The sequence below is a fragment of the Myodes glareolus genome, chromosome 13 (genome assembly GCF_982192425.1).
Source record: "Myodes glareolus chromosome 13, mMyoGla1.1, whole genome shotgun sequence".
NCBI lineage: Eukaryota > Metazoa > Chordata > Mammalia > Rodentia > Cricetidae > Myodes > Myodes glareolus.
The window spans coordinates 30,923,928-30,940,346 of NC_142038.1; the positions used below are offsets into that span (position 1 = coordinate 30,923,928).

Below are 16,419 nucleotides of genomic sequence, written 5' to 3' on the forward strand. Positions count from 1 at the left end.
AGGATATAAAAAGAATATAGGCTTGACCAAGATTGTTACAGTTCATTATTAAGATGGTAAAGAATATTCCCAACGCCAGCCAATCTGAGCTTTATTGCAAGGTATTAGAAGTGCTGTGATTTCCCTACTTCAACTACCTGAAAATAAGATGCAAAGTATTGATTAATTTAATATATGATGCCTGTCACTTATGTTTCAAAGGAAGAATTCACGAACTTTCTTTTAAAATTCGAACATAGTGTCATCCTTCTATAAAAGGGAAGACTAATTTTATCATCTGATTTAACTGAAGTACATTCATTCACTGATTCAAGAAATACATGCATTCCTTAGCATTTAGCACATTGCAGGCACTATTTTAGGAACCAAGGAATGAATGAATGTCAGCAAGCAAAATAGTATAAAGACTTTCTATTTCCCTTATTAGAACTTACACTTCTAGAAAGATAAGATAGAGAATGTAAAATCTGATTAATAAAGACACATATTAGCTGGACATGGTGGCACACGCCTTTAATCCCAGCACTCAGGAGACAGAGGCAGGTGGATTTCTGAGTTTGAGGCCAATCTGGTCTACAGAGTTCCAGAAGAGTCAGGGCTACACAGAGAAACCCTGTCTCAAAAAAGGAAGGAAGGAAGGAAGGAAGGAAGGAAGGAAGGAAGGAAGGAAGGAAAGAAAGAAAGAAGGAAGGAAGGAAAAAGGAAGATATTAAACAAATAACTAGATCATAAAATAAGAGGTACCACAATCAACCCATAATTTATGATACTATAAATACTTAACTAAGAAGTCAAGTCAGAGAGTTCCCTTCATGACAAGTACTGATGTTTTGGGTTCTGTGTTCTCATGGATCATAGATAGTCTATCTCATTTAAACACTAAATTTCAACATAAACTGAGTCAAATGTCCAACCAGAAACAGACACTGAGGCCTGAGTTTCTGAGTATCTGGTTATGACCAAGGGGAAAATGTCTCCAATCTGTGCCGGCAGACTTCTCCCGAGCATGGGGCCTGCCCTGGAGTTATAGTTGACACACCCAGTGTCATCCATTTAAGACAACAGATTTCCCCTGTCTCAGCAGACAGGACCTGCAAACAGCTTCTTGCTTGGGATGGGACTCTGTGTCACATCCCCTCCCCTTTTCTGGGATTTCTACCAGCTTGAGCCCGCGCAGGCCTTATGTGTGTTCATTGGACTCCATGCGTTTTTAGGAAATCTTTGTTTTTCCCTTCTTTGTTTATTTGAATTTTTTATGAGAGAGAAATAATATGAAGTTTGTAGATGGAATCTGAAGGGAAATAGGGGATGGGAAAATATGATAAAAACATGCTGTATAAAATTCTCAAAGAATAAATACTTTTTTTAAAAAAAATATGTCTCTCCCAGTCAACCTTCTATACAGGAGCTAGACGAGGTTTTTCTAACCACAGGAAGAACAGTAGATGTGTCGCCTGAAGTTAGACTGTAAGTTCACAAAGGTCATGGACCATGTCACCCTTTTGCTGCCCCCTGGACTTGGGATCTAAGCCCTCAGCGACTGCTCTCTGGGTGGGTGTGGGGATGCACTTTCTCAAGTACTTGGGGCCTCTGATTGTGTCAGGACTGCATTTGCACACAGGCGAGCGCACAAACATATCCAGGCTTCCGTTACCTGTGCCGCGTGCATTTGAACCAGTTCAGGATGTCGGTGCAGCTCGTGTAGTAAATCTGATCAAAGGGATGCGGGTACGACTCCTGCACGGTCACCGAGTAGCTGGAAAGAAAAGCAACAACCAGGAATCAGCATTCCTCTACTGCTACATTAGTGATGGGATCCCCAAGTTAAAAAAAAATACAAACAAACAAACAAAACAACAAAGGTTAAATTATCATTATCTGCAGCCCCACACTGATTTTTTTTTTCTCCTTTGGCAGTTTTAAGGATTAAACTCATGCTTTGAACATACTTGCCCAGCTCTCACACTGGCTTTTAGCAGAAGACATTCATGTTTACGTAGATTTTTGATTGAACCAGCACAACACAAAGACAAAATAAGTAATAAAATAAAAGCCAAGGGCCCACGTTACACCTTGCAACAGAAATCCTTTTCCTGTCCATGCTACGATAACGTTCCCAGACTTCAAAACATATCGCTGTGTCTTTCTGCACTTAATTCACTGCTCTCTTCCCAGGATTCCATGCACAACAAAGACCTTTCATGAAAAGTCCTCGCCGTAAGTCGGCAGACAAACCTCAAGGTTAATAAGCAGAGATACAATCCCGGTATTCAGCACCGACTACATTTCACTGATTATTTTGAAAGCTCAGAACAATTGAAGCACTTGGCTTTCATATGCTGGTCCAGCTTCCCAGGCAGCAGAGGAGTGTACAGAACACAAAAATGAAAGCTACCATGAGTTCTCTACATCCAGGTCTGAAAATACAAACAGGCAGAGATAGTCAGCTTGAGGCAGTCATGCCGGCAGCTTGCTGCCTTCTCAACGCTCTGTCTTCCTTTACACTCCACTAAAGCCTTCTTGTAGGGTGGAAACATGAGATCCTGTGGCCTGGGAAAATGAAATATAGTGAACACTGGATGTTCAGTTCTATATGTGTTTGGAGCATTTTGCATGTTCCATCATAAAATGGATGCCTACAAGAAAATCAGGAAAATTTTCTTTTTTGAAAGGCTTGCTCCATTTGCTTTGTCTCCATTAAAATCTACACAAAAAAAACCAAAATGGGGCAGCATCATTGACTTACTTGCAGGGAAATCAATAGTCTAAGCTCGTTAACAAGAATGATCAACACAAGAACGGACAAGAGGAAGAAGTTCTAACTTCTAACTTGAAGTTCTAACATGAAGAATTCAGCTTAGACAGAGAGAAGACCTGGTTGGACAGGTTGTGCAATGGCGACCCACAAAGAGTTGGTCTGCAACTTGTCCGGATTGTTTTATACACATCATTGTTTATGCACATCAAGGGGAGAGACACAGGATGATCACGATATATATATATATATATATATGAGCGAGATATAAGATATATATTTAATTTCTGGCATACTGCTGTGTAGTATCTAGGGATATTTAAAGATCCTCAAGAAATATTAGGCAGAAACAGCAAGCCCTCTGAGAAGATCACTGGGTTAGAAGAGGGCAAGGTTGTAATTCTGAGAAAGCAGAGATGACCTTCTTCAGGTCTTACCACTGCCCTGGGCCTTGATTCTCATATTTTAAACAGACAATTGGAGCTGGCATGGTGATGTCTTCCCAGAATCCCTAACATACACGTAGACGACCATCACTTTTCTGTACCATCAAAGAGGCCCCGCTCCTTCCCATAAGCACAGATTGAGGTGCAAGCAAGCCCGTGTGGGCATGAGGTGACTCATTTTATGCGAAGCTAGAGATCTCTGCTAAAATATCAGCGCTCTCAAAATGACAGGTCACATAAGCTCCTAATATTTTTTCAGCTCCCAGCAGCACATTGAGGTTCACACCAGTGGAAATGCTGAGAGTTCCTTGCTCGTCTGTCTGCTCTCCTAGCCAGTTGCTTGCAGATAACTAAATCTTGAAGCCACATTATTATGTCTCTGTCCCATTCCTCTGGGGACAGACCTAACCATAACTATGGACCTGCATCACCTATAGGAAAAATGAGCCACTTCCCTCATGTGCTTTGGAATAAAAAAGAAAAGAAAAGGAAAAAGCAAAGCAAAGCAGATCCTTACTTTAACAGGCTCTACAATATGGATTTTGTTGAACTAAATTAGTTTGTTGGAATTTGACCTGGCACAGGGTTCCTGGACAATTGCAAAGGGACAAGCTACACAATCCAGTTTTGTACATCCTAGAGAGCAAAGGTGGCCATTTGTGCATGCATGGGCACATGTGCATCTGTGTTCCAGTACATGTGATGTACAGGTGCGTAGAAACAGAGGTTAATGGAAAGGTTTGCTTCTCAGGATCCTTGTCTTTTAAGACAGGGTCTCTCGTTGGCTTCGAGGACTCTAAATAGGCTAGGCTGACTATCAGTGAGCCCAGGGATCTTCCTGTCTCTACCAGTGCTGGGCTTACAAGTGTGAGCAAGCCTTTCCAGAAGGAAGCTGTCCACATGGACTGATTGACTCGTTAAAACCTTGCTGACTGTAGAGAAGCTGGAAGGCTGCAGTTACAGAACCTAATTACAGTTTCTCTTGGGCTACCACTAGCCCCATAAAAAGCCAGTCATTGTCCACCTCTGCCAGACCTAAGATCCTGCTAAAACACACATAACCTTTGGGATTTAGTAACTTAACAAAACTCTACTCTCTCCCGGTGGAAGAGCTAAGAATGCTTTCTATAACATCTGAGGCCTATAGTTAAAATTCTCCCACCTGGCTGTAACCCACCTCTCTGATATTTCTACCAAGGTATTTTTTAAATGCCCTGATTTTTTTACTTATTTTGTTCTGTTACAATAAAAAGCTTCATGAAACTGCTTCTATCTTGGAACAATAAAATTTGGAAACCTAAATCTGTGTTCCTGGGCCATAATCACTCAGATTTACCTCCAAAATAAACTCTTATTCCCTTGGAGGTGAAAACTTGGTTTGTGTGTAGACACAGGCATAGCCACCATGCTATGCTTTTTACATAGGAGCTGGGACAGACTCAGGTCTAGCTCAGGCATGTGCAGACTTCTACTGCCTGGGCTAGCTCTCTACTCCTTCCTCTTCTGGTTTTAAAGAATTCTAAAGACACTGTGAAATTTGGAAAACAAACTTTCAAACAAGAATGAGAGCATTCTGTAACAACTGTTCACCCACAGACAGCACACTGCTGTCCTTTGTACTCTTTGGGTTTTAGTTTAAGGGTTTTGGATTCTCTTACATTATAACCACAAAATGTATACACTGTTGAAACCTAAGATCACATTGCAAACTCTTTCCCATCGTTACAAATAGTCTTTGTCAGTGACTACACCTAACTCACTTAGTATCTGTCATTGAACAATTAGGTGGCCGTTTCTCAAAGAGCCCATTGGCTGGAAGCTGCATGTTGACATCAGGAAGGAGGACGCCTGCAAAATGGCCCACCTCTCCCAACACCCTCATCACTGTGCCATGGTCAATGTCTGGCTACTGTTTGAACCATGTTGTCCCCTCTGCTAGCAGTTCAGGCCACCACACTGACCAGGAGCTGCTCCCAAAAGGCCTGAAAGATGAAGAAGATCAAAGCAATATTGTGTAGTACATTTCCTTATAGTCTACTTCCTGTCACAGGAAGTCCTGATGCTCAGGAGTCAGCACTAACAACTGACCGTGGCCTTGACAAATCCTGTCCCTCACATTGTCTCTTCTCAGACGGCACTCCAGAACACTCCACGCTTCAAACCCAAGTGGTGAGCATTAGCCCCTCTGCTAAAGGAATTCGATCCCTCTGCTTTCTGCGACTTGTTTGTTTAACCTCCACAAACACAGAGAAACATATCATCATGATTTTAACCTATTAAGCATCACAAGGGAGAAACCCCAGCAGGAATTAATTTAAGGTCACAGAACAGGAGGGGGCAAGCCATCATCACTTGGGCACATTCCAAAGTGGTTAATTACATTTTATCTGCCTGAATTATCTTGTTACTTTAATCAGATATGGTAATAATCATCATTTCTTCTCTAGGCTCACTTCAGGACTGCTGATTCAATTACTACCACTTCTGTATTACTAATTGGGGGTTTGGGAAAGGAGCCATTTCTCCTCTTTCATGCCATCTTGATAAGAACCTAGATGAAAAGGCTGGAACTCATGAAGACAGGGATGGGAGGGAGCCGAGGGTTTCAGAGTTGCTGGCATTCCAACAGGATGCTGGGCAGGGCTCCTCCACTCACAGGCTCCTCGTACACATTCATCAGGATTTAATTTTCTCTCCTTGTGTTTTATGTGCAGTGTCCCAAAACCAGAGCTGCTGCAGTAAAACAAGGCATGGCGCTATCTGGAAGTAAACGTTCGAAGACCAGTGGAGATGCAGCTAGCAGGGCCTGGTAGAGGGTTTGTGTGTGCTTCTCCAAGGTGAAGGTCTACACACACACCAGGGGGTCTGGTTAGGATGCAGATTTTGACACTGCAGGGCTGGTGGAGCCTGAGAGCACATCCTCCACAAGGTCCCACTGGGAAAGCAGGCTCCATTTCCTGGCTCTAAACCTCAGAGTATAGGTGGTTATCACTGCAAAACAGCCTACGTGAGCTCCTCTCAAACCCTGCTACCAAGAATATGTCCTTGGGACTGGCCTCCTTATTACGGTTTATGAAAATATATGTGCTACCTGCACTTTTGCAATTTTTACATGTATGTATGCATGCATGTATGTATGTAGAATATATATATGTATGTATACGTGCATGTGTGTATACTGTGTATGTGTAGGTGTGTGTGTGTGTGTGTGTGTGTGTGTGTGTGTGTGTGTGTGTGTGTAATATGGAGAGAACAGATACTGGGACCAATTTTCTCCTTTCACCATGTGGGTCCTAGGAATGGACCCCAGGACTTCAGGCTTGGCACAACTGCCTTTAGCCACTAAGCCATCCCAAAGGCCCCGCATTTGGTCATTTTTATCGATCTAACCTTTTTTACTATTATTAATGTACTTTTTTTTTTAATGCCTTCCGCAGGAATCATCAGCTTAAAAGAAAACTTGCATCAACAAGGAGGTGTGGCTGTGGTCCCTTCTTTCCAGTAGCATGTAAAAAACCCATGTCCTTTAGTGCCCCACATCCTTTAGTGTCCCCACATCCTTTAGTGTCCCCGCATCTTTAGTGTCCCACGTCCTTTAGTGTCCCACATCCTTTAGTGTCCCCACGTCTTTAGTGTCCCACGTCCTTTAGTGTTCCACATCCTTTAGTGCCCCACATCCTTTAGTGCTCCCATGTTCTTCAGTGTCCACGTCCTTTAGTTTAGTCCCCCACATTCTTTAGTGCCCACGTCCTTTAGTGCCCCCATTGTCTCCTTCCCTCATAGTGATTATTTCAGGGCTGACTCTAGATTCTACTAGGTGGCCTGTGGCCTGCCTCTCTCACTGTGCAAGTTCATATCCATGTTTGGCCATCTCCTTCACTATCAGGAGGTGGGTCCACTTTTTAAAAATCTTCTACTGAGGACATGCCACACCCAAGGTCCAAGACAGTGGGAATTATCACTGGTGAACAAGGCAGGACAACGCATGTTGACAGCATTACTCAAATGAGGGTAAGGAATCAAGTCAAACCTGCTCTTCCCAAAGGTTCTGGTTGGAAGATCCCACATTCCTTTGGGTCAACTCCTCAGTAGCTTCATATCTCATCATGCTGAACATCCTAATGCTAGATTCTCAGCCACTCCCAGGCACACGTTTCTGTTTTATTTCCTAAGCCCTGTTGGACCATACAAACCTATGAGCATTTCCCTCAACTCCCTCCTCCTGTTTTCCACATGGGCAATGATACACATTGCAGGCTCTAAGTTCTGGTGGACCAGCTTCACATCCCAGTCAAGACATTGATTTTCAAGATCCATTGATCTGCAACTCTCAGCATCTCACACCTATAACTGTGCCTCACACCGAAAGCCACCAACCACTAAGATGGTTAACTGTCAGCTGGTTCCTTCCAACTCCAAGTTTGATACAATGCACACACACACACACACACACACACACACACACACACTACTGCATGTTTCAAACTCATTCCTACTATTTCAATATTACTTATTGCATACTTCCTGACTGAAATATCCTAGGGAAGATGCTATTAAGATGATAAAGGTAATTAGTAGGTGCCTGTTCCTTTCATTCTATATGACACTGTTACTACCATAAATTCATACAACCTTATATTACCTATTTTCTCCACAGCATAAAGTTTCGTGTTCTGTAACTTCATTAATTGATAAAGTAGTCGCGTTTTGTTACCCAGATTCTGAGCTGCCAACAGAGGTGGCAGCAAGATCTGGTTCTAAAACATACGTGATGCGAGGTGGAAGTCACTGGCATGCTCCCAGCACTCTGCTCTTTGTTAATCATGGCGCTGAGGGTGGCACAAAAACGCCACTGAGAGCTGGTGAGATTGTGCTTCAGCCAGTCCCAATGCACCTCATGGTATAAGTACTGAACACCGTCTGCTTGGTTAAACCTTCTGATGAACTGTTACTTTGTGGGGTACCAACTGCCCTCGTTCCTGAGGCCCTCTAGGCAGCTCTGCAGCCTGTGCTTGCTGACACTGTACCACATAGGGCAGGTTTGGCGTTTTCAGCTTCAGCGGGAACTGGAAGATCCCTAAGGTGGCCTCTAATGTTGTGCATTTTGGATATTTCCTATGTGAATCTCCCACCTGGGTACTCCCGTCTTTGTGTAATCTGATGTTACCTTCTCCAGTGCCCCACTGACTGTTCTGATTGCAGTTCTATGCGATCTTTAAGACACCAACTTCAATCTGTCTTCCATCTGTAGAAGCCCCCCCATCCTGAACTGCTATCCACTCCCATCTTCCAGGGCACCTCAGGGGATGCTGCCTCTGCACCTCCATGTGGCCTTCCCTGTTTATCCCAAAATCAGGCTGCAATTTGTTTAATGTTTGGGATTTAACCCAAGTCAAGAGTGCCGCAGTCCTGCCCCTGCGCCCCCGCCTTTAACTCCGTTCCCATTTTGAGACAAGCTCTTGCTAAAGTGCCAACTCTGTCTTGAAACTGATTCTGTAGGGATGGCAGACCTTGCTTGAACTTGTGATCCTCCTTTCTCAGCCTTGTGAGGAGCTGGGATGGAAGGAGTATGCCACACCAGGCCTGGACCAGACCTGGCTCCAAACACCAAGCTATCCACGGCACAACTGCTTCAGTCCTATACAGTTCAAAGTATATGTATAGCATGTGACACCAGGCTGCTTCTCACTGTTCACGCAACAGCATCACGCATGGATCCAGCGTCACACGTCACCACGTTTGGATAAGTGCTCGCAGACTTCCACCCAAACTCTAGCTGAGTTACTGTTTCCCTCCATCTTACCACTGTGCCCGTGTGAGAGCCAGATCCCCCCACACACAAAACATGCATTCCAAGGGCAGTAACATGACTCAACTTATCAAATTGATTTTTCACAGGAAAGCCATTTCAAAGTGTCTTCTCAGATTCCAGTCTACGCGTCAGGCCTGTGGGGACAACGGAATAGACCGCTCTGGCTGCTTTCAGGACGCTTACCTTTCCCAGTGGCTGCACACATTGGGGTCTTCCAGGTTCAGAGAGGATGTTGTCCTCATCCAACAACACAACAAGGAACAGATGACACCCAGGCATGAGTTTGAAGAAATGGCCATTTTCTTGGAAGAACAATCTGCAGGACGAAAAAAACAATGATGTTGCATTAAAACCACGAAACAGAATCGTTTCCAGTAGAGCAGGGGACTCGGCGCCAGTTGTCACTGGGGCTGAAACACACACAAGCCACCTATTGAAATAGCTGGGTCACCAGATTCCTCATGCTGGGAGAGAGAGGTATTTCCTATGTTGTGCAGGGTCCCGACCATTTTGTAAGTGACTAAAATATGCAGGTGGTCATTAAAGACCACCGTGACAAAAGCTCTTCTGATCCTGAAGAAACCCACTAGGGCAACACAGCTTCTCTTGCGAGGCATATTTCCTTCTGAAAGAAGAGGGCCTACAGAGGAATCTGGCCTCCTTTGTCCCAAGAATGCATGATGAAACAGAGACCCCTTTGAGTGTGGAGAGAGGCCCCTCAGCCCCAGGCTGAGATTCATAAAGCAACTCAACTCCTTCCACAGGCAAGGAGTGCCACTCGGTCCTAGGCACAACAAAATGCAGGTATCCAAAATTGTGAAGCTAGCACCCTTTCCTGCCCATTGAGATGCCTGGTCACATGACACAAGTTTCTTCACACACAGCTTTGGTTTTTCCATCGTTTGAATAAAAGCAAAACCAACTCTCTTACGGCGGTTTCTCAAAACTCAGATTCCTGGAAAACGTGTAAATCTGTTTAGACATGACGTTGAAGAAAATGAAGCTCAAGTCTATGGTAGCGATGTATTTGGAAACCTGGTAAACAGGGACACCGGCAGGAGGCAGGAAGAGACAGAAGTTCCAAGAAGTGGGTAAAGAGGTGAGGGAGGGCTGGGTGCATTTAGGGAGCTCAACTAATTCTTGTAGGAGAAAGACAACAGCTGGGGAGCAGGGGAGAGATGGAGAGAGAGGGAGAGAGAGGGGAGAGTGAGGGAGAGAGAAGGAGAGAGGGAGAGGGAGAGAGGGAGAGAGAGAGGCAGTGGACATATCACAGTGGGTTTGTAAACTACTATAAAGTCTGGGGCTTTGTCCAAGCACAACAAAGAGCTACTTGTCATGCCCCAAAGAAAGTCTGGACAAATGGCTAACTGTGGTACCTATTGACATCCCAAAATGCAAGCTGACCTCCAGGTCCTCTCAGCATCACAAATACCTGTTACAGAGTCCATGCCGGCTTCCTGGCTCTTCCCATCCTACCCCTACCCTAAACGTCCCTAGCTCATGGGCTTTCCCGCACCCCCCAACTTCTCTTTCATATAACCCTGTCATTTTGACCATGTGCATTCTTGGTCCTGCTTTTAGACTCTCTCTCTCTCTCTCTCTCTCTCTCTCTCTCTCTCTCTCTCTCTCTCTCTACCTCTCTCTTGGTCTCCTTTGTCTACATACACTCTCTTACCTTCCTCTCTCACTTCCACCCCTCTCTTATGGCGTGGTCCAGCCTGTTGGTCATGTTTAGTCTACTGCTTTCTCTCCCTGCTCTGAACTCCTCCAGACGTCTCTGGTTGTTGTGTTCTCATTCAAATCTACAATAAAAACCTTCCCCTCAACCATACCTTAGAGAGGTCCTGTCCTCACTTTATACACTACTACAGTGTACAGAAAGACTGACTCTATCCACATCTGTCAAGAAGAGGGCAGACAGACCACCAGGAGTGAACTAGAAAGCAGCATCGGTTACCAGGGACATGAGTGACTCTGGAAATGTTTTAGCAGATGGGACCAGCATGTCTTGGTCACATTATGTAGGAATAATCAAGGAGAAAGACTTGGGATTTGGCCCTAGGGGAACCGGACAGCCTACCACTGAGTTCAGCTTGGATATCTTTAGATTGAGGCTCCAATTAGGTATTCAAGCAAAGCCATGAGTGAGCATTTATCAACCTCCCACTATGTACAGAGACTACACCAGGTGTGAGTGTTTCGGAGCTACAATGATACATAACAGGAAGTCACGTGTACTCCTTCACTTGCTAGAGCTCAATTCAAAAGGCTTCCTTGGCACACTGTGTCATCAACATGTCATAGAAATGGACAGAGAACTAGAAAGAACTGGCCTATTTACATATTACAAGGAAATTGAGCAATGTCCTGCCTGCAGAAAAACTAGCAACAGTGGGCCCGATTGCCTGACCGAAGCAGTTGCTTTCTGGGTGAGAGCTGGTATCTTGAGAAGGTATACTAACTTTTCACACCACAAAAAGTTGTCATATGGGGACCTAATGTCCTAACTAATAACTTGATGATTTGAAAAGATCATGTAATTTTGTTGCTGTTATTTAGTTTGTTTTATGATTCTAGGGGCTGTAGCAGGGGTCTCATGCATGCTGGGTAAATGCTCTGCCCCTAAACTACATTCCCAGCATGGTTTCAACTTTTAAAAATTTTTGTTAAAGGCTCTTGATAAATTGCCTAGACTGATCTCGATCTAATCCTGAAGCTCACGCAGGCCTTGAACCTGCAACCTTACTGCCTTAGCCTCCTAAAGAGCAGAAATTGCTGTCTTGAGATATCACACTTGATAATGTTACTTTAAATAAATAAATAACAACAATAGTAAGCATAGCAGAAAAACCTAAAAACTAAGATATGAAAGTAGAGTCATCCGATTCAGAAGGACAGATGAAATGAGGAATTTTAAATTCTTCAAGATCAAGACCCCCACAAGGACAAACGCTTTAAGTGCCTTCTATTCTAACCAAGTTCCCCATCTCTGACTCCACAAAAGAGAAATCGAGGGGAAGTATTTAAAGCTCAAGAAAAACATCATGAGTTTGCAGGATAATTAAACACAGTGTAAGCTATCAAGACAGGCTGTGAAATCTTTTAAAAGGGTAGTCACTAAATAATTCCAATATTTGAAGCCTAATTAGGTAGCCGAACTACAACTTATGAATCAGTGCAAATGAACGATACTTCTCACAGGCCCACATTAAGAAGTTGTGGGCCGTGCAGCTGACTCTCATATAGAAGAGCTAAGAAGCTCTTCTACGTAGAATGGAATGATAATTCACGCTGAGAAGGACAGTAACCACTCCTCTCTGCTACCCGAGGCTACACACCGCACTGAGGCCTGTGTGCCAATGTTATCTTCACAGTAACTTGCCCGGGAAGCAGGGGGCTCTGACTGTCCGCATTTTACAGCTGAAGACACATACTTTGTGGTTAGTGTTTCCCTTGCCCACCAGAAAAAGAAAACGTTGAGTCTAGTTGGTTGTAACACATAAGCAGAGAGAATCTTTCCCCACCCCGTAGCTCCTCTTTGTCCAGATAAGTATTTTCCTTCAATGAAGTGTGAAATATGCACACTCGCTTTCATTTTGTCCCTCAAAGACAACCATGAAGGCTGGTTAACAGTAATCTGCCAACGACTCATAAACAATTACCCCAAATTGGGAATTTTTTTCTCCTGAGCCACCATTTCAAATCAAACCATCCATTTACCAATTAGAACTGTTTAGTCTGGAAAGTAAGAAATTGCTGGTGCTAACCAAACTGCCAAGAAAAAAAAGCCTCTGTGTGTTCTGTTTTACTGTATAACTTGTATCATGAATTGTCCGTTTTCTTTCCTCTGGACCCGAGGCAAATAATCTCTGGGAGAGGCTGGTTAACAAGACAGACTGAAGTTATCTCCTCCTTGCTTTGGTCTTTTTGTTTGAGTTATTTTGTTCTTGTTTACGTTCTTTGTTTACGTGCTTGTGGGTAGGGGTGTGCGTGTGTATGTGTGTATCTACAGGTCAACCATAAGTGTCTTCCTTAGGAGACTTCTGCCTTGTGTTTACAGAGAGGGTCTCTCTCTAGGATCCGGCTAGGTGGCTGGATGCTCAGTGGGCCTTAGAGACCTACCTGTCTCCACCTCCTGAAAGCTGGGATTACAAGCAAGCACCCTCTCAGCTTTTTTAGTGCTAGGATTGGTTTTCCTTTCTTTATTTTAACATCATTTCTTTACTGACGCTTTGGGAATTTCACATCATGAACCCTAATTATGCTCACCTCCCAGGCTCCCCATATCCTCCCCTCACTCCTGCAGCTCCCCCCAAAAAGAAAACTTTTAAAAAACCAATACAAAACAAAGCATACAAGCAAGCAAACAAACAAACGAGAACAAAACAAAACCCCCAAAAACCTCTTTGCTCCTTCATCTGTCCTGCCTCTCCAAAACCTCTTCATTCATCCTGGTGGCACTGAAAGCCTCAGTGTGTCACATAATCTACCCTTTTGTCCAATCAAGGTTCCTAGCAAATGTTCATTGCAACGGGCCATTGGTCCGGTTCAAGGCCTCTGGTTTCTGGCACACCATCGTCACTGGATCCTCACCAGAACTCTGGGACACCCTGCTGCCACCCAGAGTCGTAGAGATTCCACAGGACGAGTCACTTCACAAGCTCCAGCAGGTCCTGCATGGGGCAGCTGTAGGGTGGGCCAACCCAAGGCCTGGCTGTGGGGCTGGATCCTGCTCCCCTATGTCCATGCCCTCTGGGTCAGTCTTGGAGGCCTGTGGTGAGGGGTGGGGCCATCTCTTCTGAGTGATTTGGGGTCAGTTCTCTTGCTACAATGTCTAGCAAGGGGCAGGGCCATCTTTCTCAGTGCCAGTGAAGGGCAGAGCTGGCTCATCATGGCTCTCTGATTTCATCATGTATGGTTCCTATGATCCCCTGAGGTGACACGGGCCACAGATATCAACACAGGTGCAACTGCAGCTGGACTATGGATCCAGACATGGCCCTCAGCACCATCTCGGGCCCAGATGACATCCTGGCTTTGGGTGGAAGGGCTGACCAAACAGATCAGCATGGCTCTGGCAGCGGCATGGTCCTCAGACTCCACCAAGGCTTCAGACTGAGGCCCAACCCCAGACTTCAGTGAGACATTTGTAGGAACAGTGGCCTTGGACTTCAACACAGACCCCAGCCCCAGCAGGACCATGGACCCAGACATGGCCCTCAGAAGCAGCTGGGTCTGGATACTTGGTGCTAGGATTATTAACTCAGGGTCTTCATGTCTGGCAGTAACTGTTTTCCCAGTCAAGCCATTGCACAGTTGCTCCTTTTAAAACTCAGCATCTGGATTATCAAAGGCAGGTTACAGGTGACATTTGTGGAAGGGAAACAGCAGTACATTAAAAGGTTTGTATGAGAACACAGTCACACACACACATATGAATAATTAAATTAAAAATCACCTAAAACTGATTTAAAAAACCAATTTTTTAAAAGATAATAGGTTCCCAGAAAGTCAATACTAGCATTAAGGATAAATTCTAGTGCCACACCCCCCACTCCACCCCCATCCACTCAGAGAGGGTAAGTCACATTGCTTTGGGAAAGGTCCAAGGCCCTCCCTACTATATCTAGGCTAGGCAAGGTATCCATCCAAAGAGAACAGGAACCCTAAACAAAACACATATAGATCCTTCTGGAAAAGGGAAATAAAAAAGATCAACTGACAAAATTGGGAGAATTGGGGTGGAGGGAGAAGGGAGGGCAGAAGGGGAAGAGGAGAAATAGAAAATATAGCCTTTCTATTTCTGGATATTCTGGTTCATTCATAATTTACCTACAAACCAACATTGGCTTTATAGTGAGGTCCAATATGCTACACTGCCAACTTACCCTCATTTCTCTGAATTGTCTTGACAATTTGCCTTTCAGTTGCATAAGTAAATGGCACAAATAAATTTCAGATCAACTTTTAACTTCCACCAAAAAACAATAAATATTTTAAAAAAGCATTACATTGAGTTTATTAAAACAAAGATATATAAAGTTAAAATATCATTTTTAAAAGGTTTGTTTATGTCTGTGTGTTTGTGTATGTAAAAACATGGCCTCTTCATTCCAAAGCATTTGCCTAATTAAAATCAGGACACCACTGATTTCGAGGATAATCTGTCTTAGAATAAAATGTCTAAAGCCAGAACAATTGCTGGATCAAGTCGCGGGAATCACACAAATGTACCTAGCTGATTAAAACTGTTTGAGAACATCATCAAATGTTTTATTGCAGTGAGGAGAGAAGAGATCGCACAAATATGCTAATAAACTACAGATTACTAGAGAAATGTGAGATTTCACTAGAGTCCTGGACCTGGACGTCCTTTTGTTCTAAGTGCTGGTCTGCAATCTGAACAAGATGTTACTAGAACATTGCATCTGTTTTTTATATTTTATTCATTTTCTTCTATACATTAGGGGATGGGTGTGAGCACTTTTTTCATTTTTGCCTATTTTGAGGGAGGGAAGGTTCGATATATTTCTTCTTATTTTTCCTGTTTTGTGTCATTGTCTTATACTAAAATTTTCTAGCATTTTCTCTTTCAAAACTGAAAAAAATAGTTTTATGAAAAGCATTATTTTCAATGATAAGGGCGACAAAGTGGCGAGTTGCTTCATTAAAAACAGATGTTTTGAATATCTTTAAAGCTCTAAATTGGGTGTTAAGTTACCCTCACCCACTTTGTCTTCATTTTCAGATACCTTTCTTTACGATTCCATTTAACAAAATTTTAAATGTAGGGAAAAAAAATTGTCATTTGCATGAACCCCCTAGTGCCAAACTTGATTGCATCTCAGATCATTCACTTAATTATTCTGGAAAAATCAAAACAGAAAATCAGTGGAGCTGATTAGCATTGCTAAAACGCTGCTATTAGGGTAAGGAAACAGCCTGCAGAGTTAACTCTTGCTACCTTGGAGCACCGCTTGTTCAAACACGGAAGCCGTCATAAATAGCGGGGATGAATAAACCCATGTGCTGGAGGAGTGTGGGTTCTAATAATAGGCTATTTCTTTATCAGTGTGTCAAGCAGAAATAAATAATGGGGTGTTGACTTACTAATTTATGTTTGTAACAACAGAGGAATAAATGATTCTAGGTAACCCTTTCTGGCTCTAAAAAAAATCTATTTTCATCCTAGAATCATTAAGTTTGCACGGAGAAATAACTTGGGTGTTCTTGCATTGAGCTTCTTATCTTTCCCACCATCAATTGCCCCCACTCAGCACTCCCCATACTAAGAGTACTAAGAGTCAGTCATCAGTCATTTCACTTGGCTTTTCGATTTTTTTTTTTTTAAAAAAATTGCTTGCGGTTAGTGTTGTAGTTTACAAACAGTGAGGACAAATCACACC

General features: G+C 43.5%; 1 protein-coding gene across 3 annotated transcripts in view; it reads right to left on the minus strand.

The window, feature by feature from the left end:
* The window catches only part of Megf10 (multiple EGF like domains 10), a 158,811-nt gene that overhangs the window by 99,124 nt on the left and 43,268 nt on the right, over positions 1-16,419 (minus strand). For all 3 annotated transcript variants that reach the window (XM_085699845.2, XM_048419611.3, XM_085699844.2), the window contains exons 2-3: positions 9,197-9,329; positions 1,655-1,756 (exon numbers count right to left, since the gene is read on the minus strand). In XM_085699845.2, the coding sequence (XP_085555971.2) occupies positions 1,655-1,756; positions 9,197-9,312 (218 nt within the window). In that variant the 5' untranslated portion in view covers positions 9,313-9,329. The remainder of the gene's footprint in view (positions 1-1,654; positions 1,757-9,196; positions 9,330-16,419) is intronic.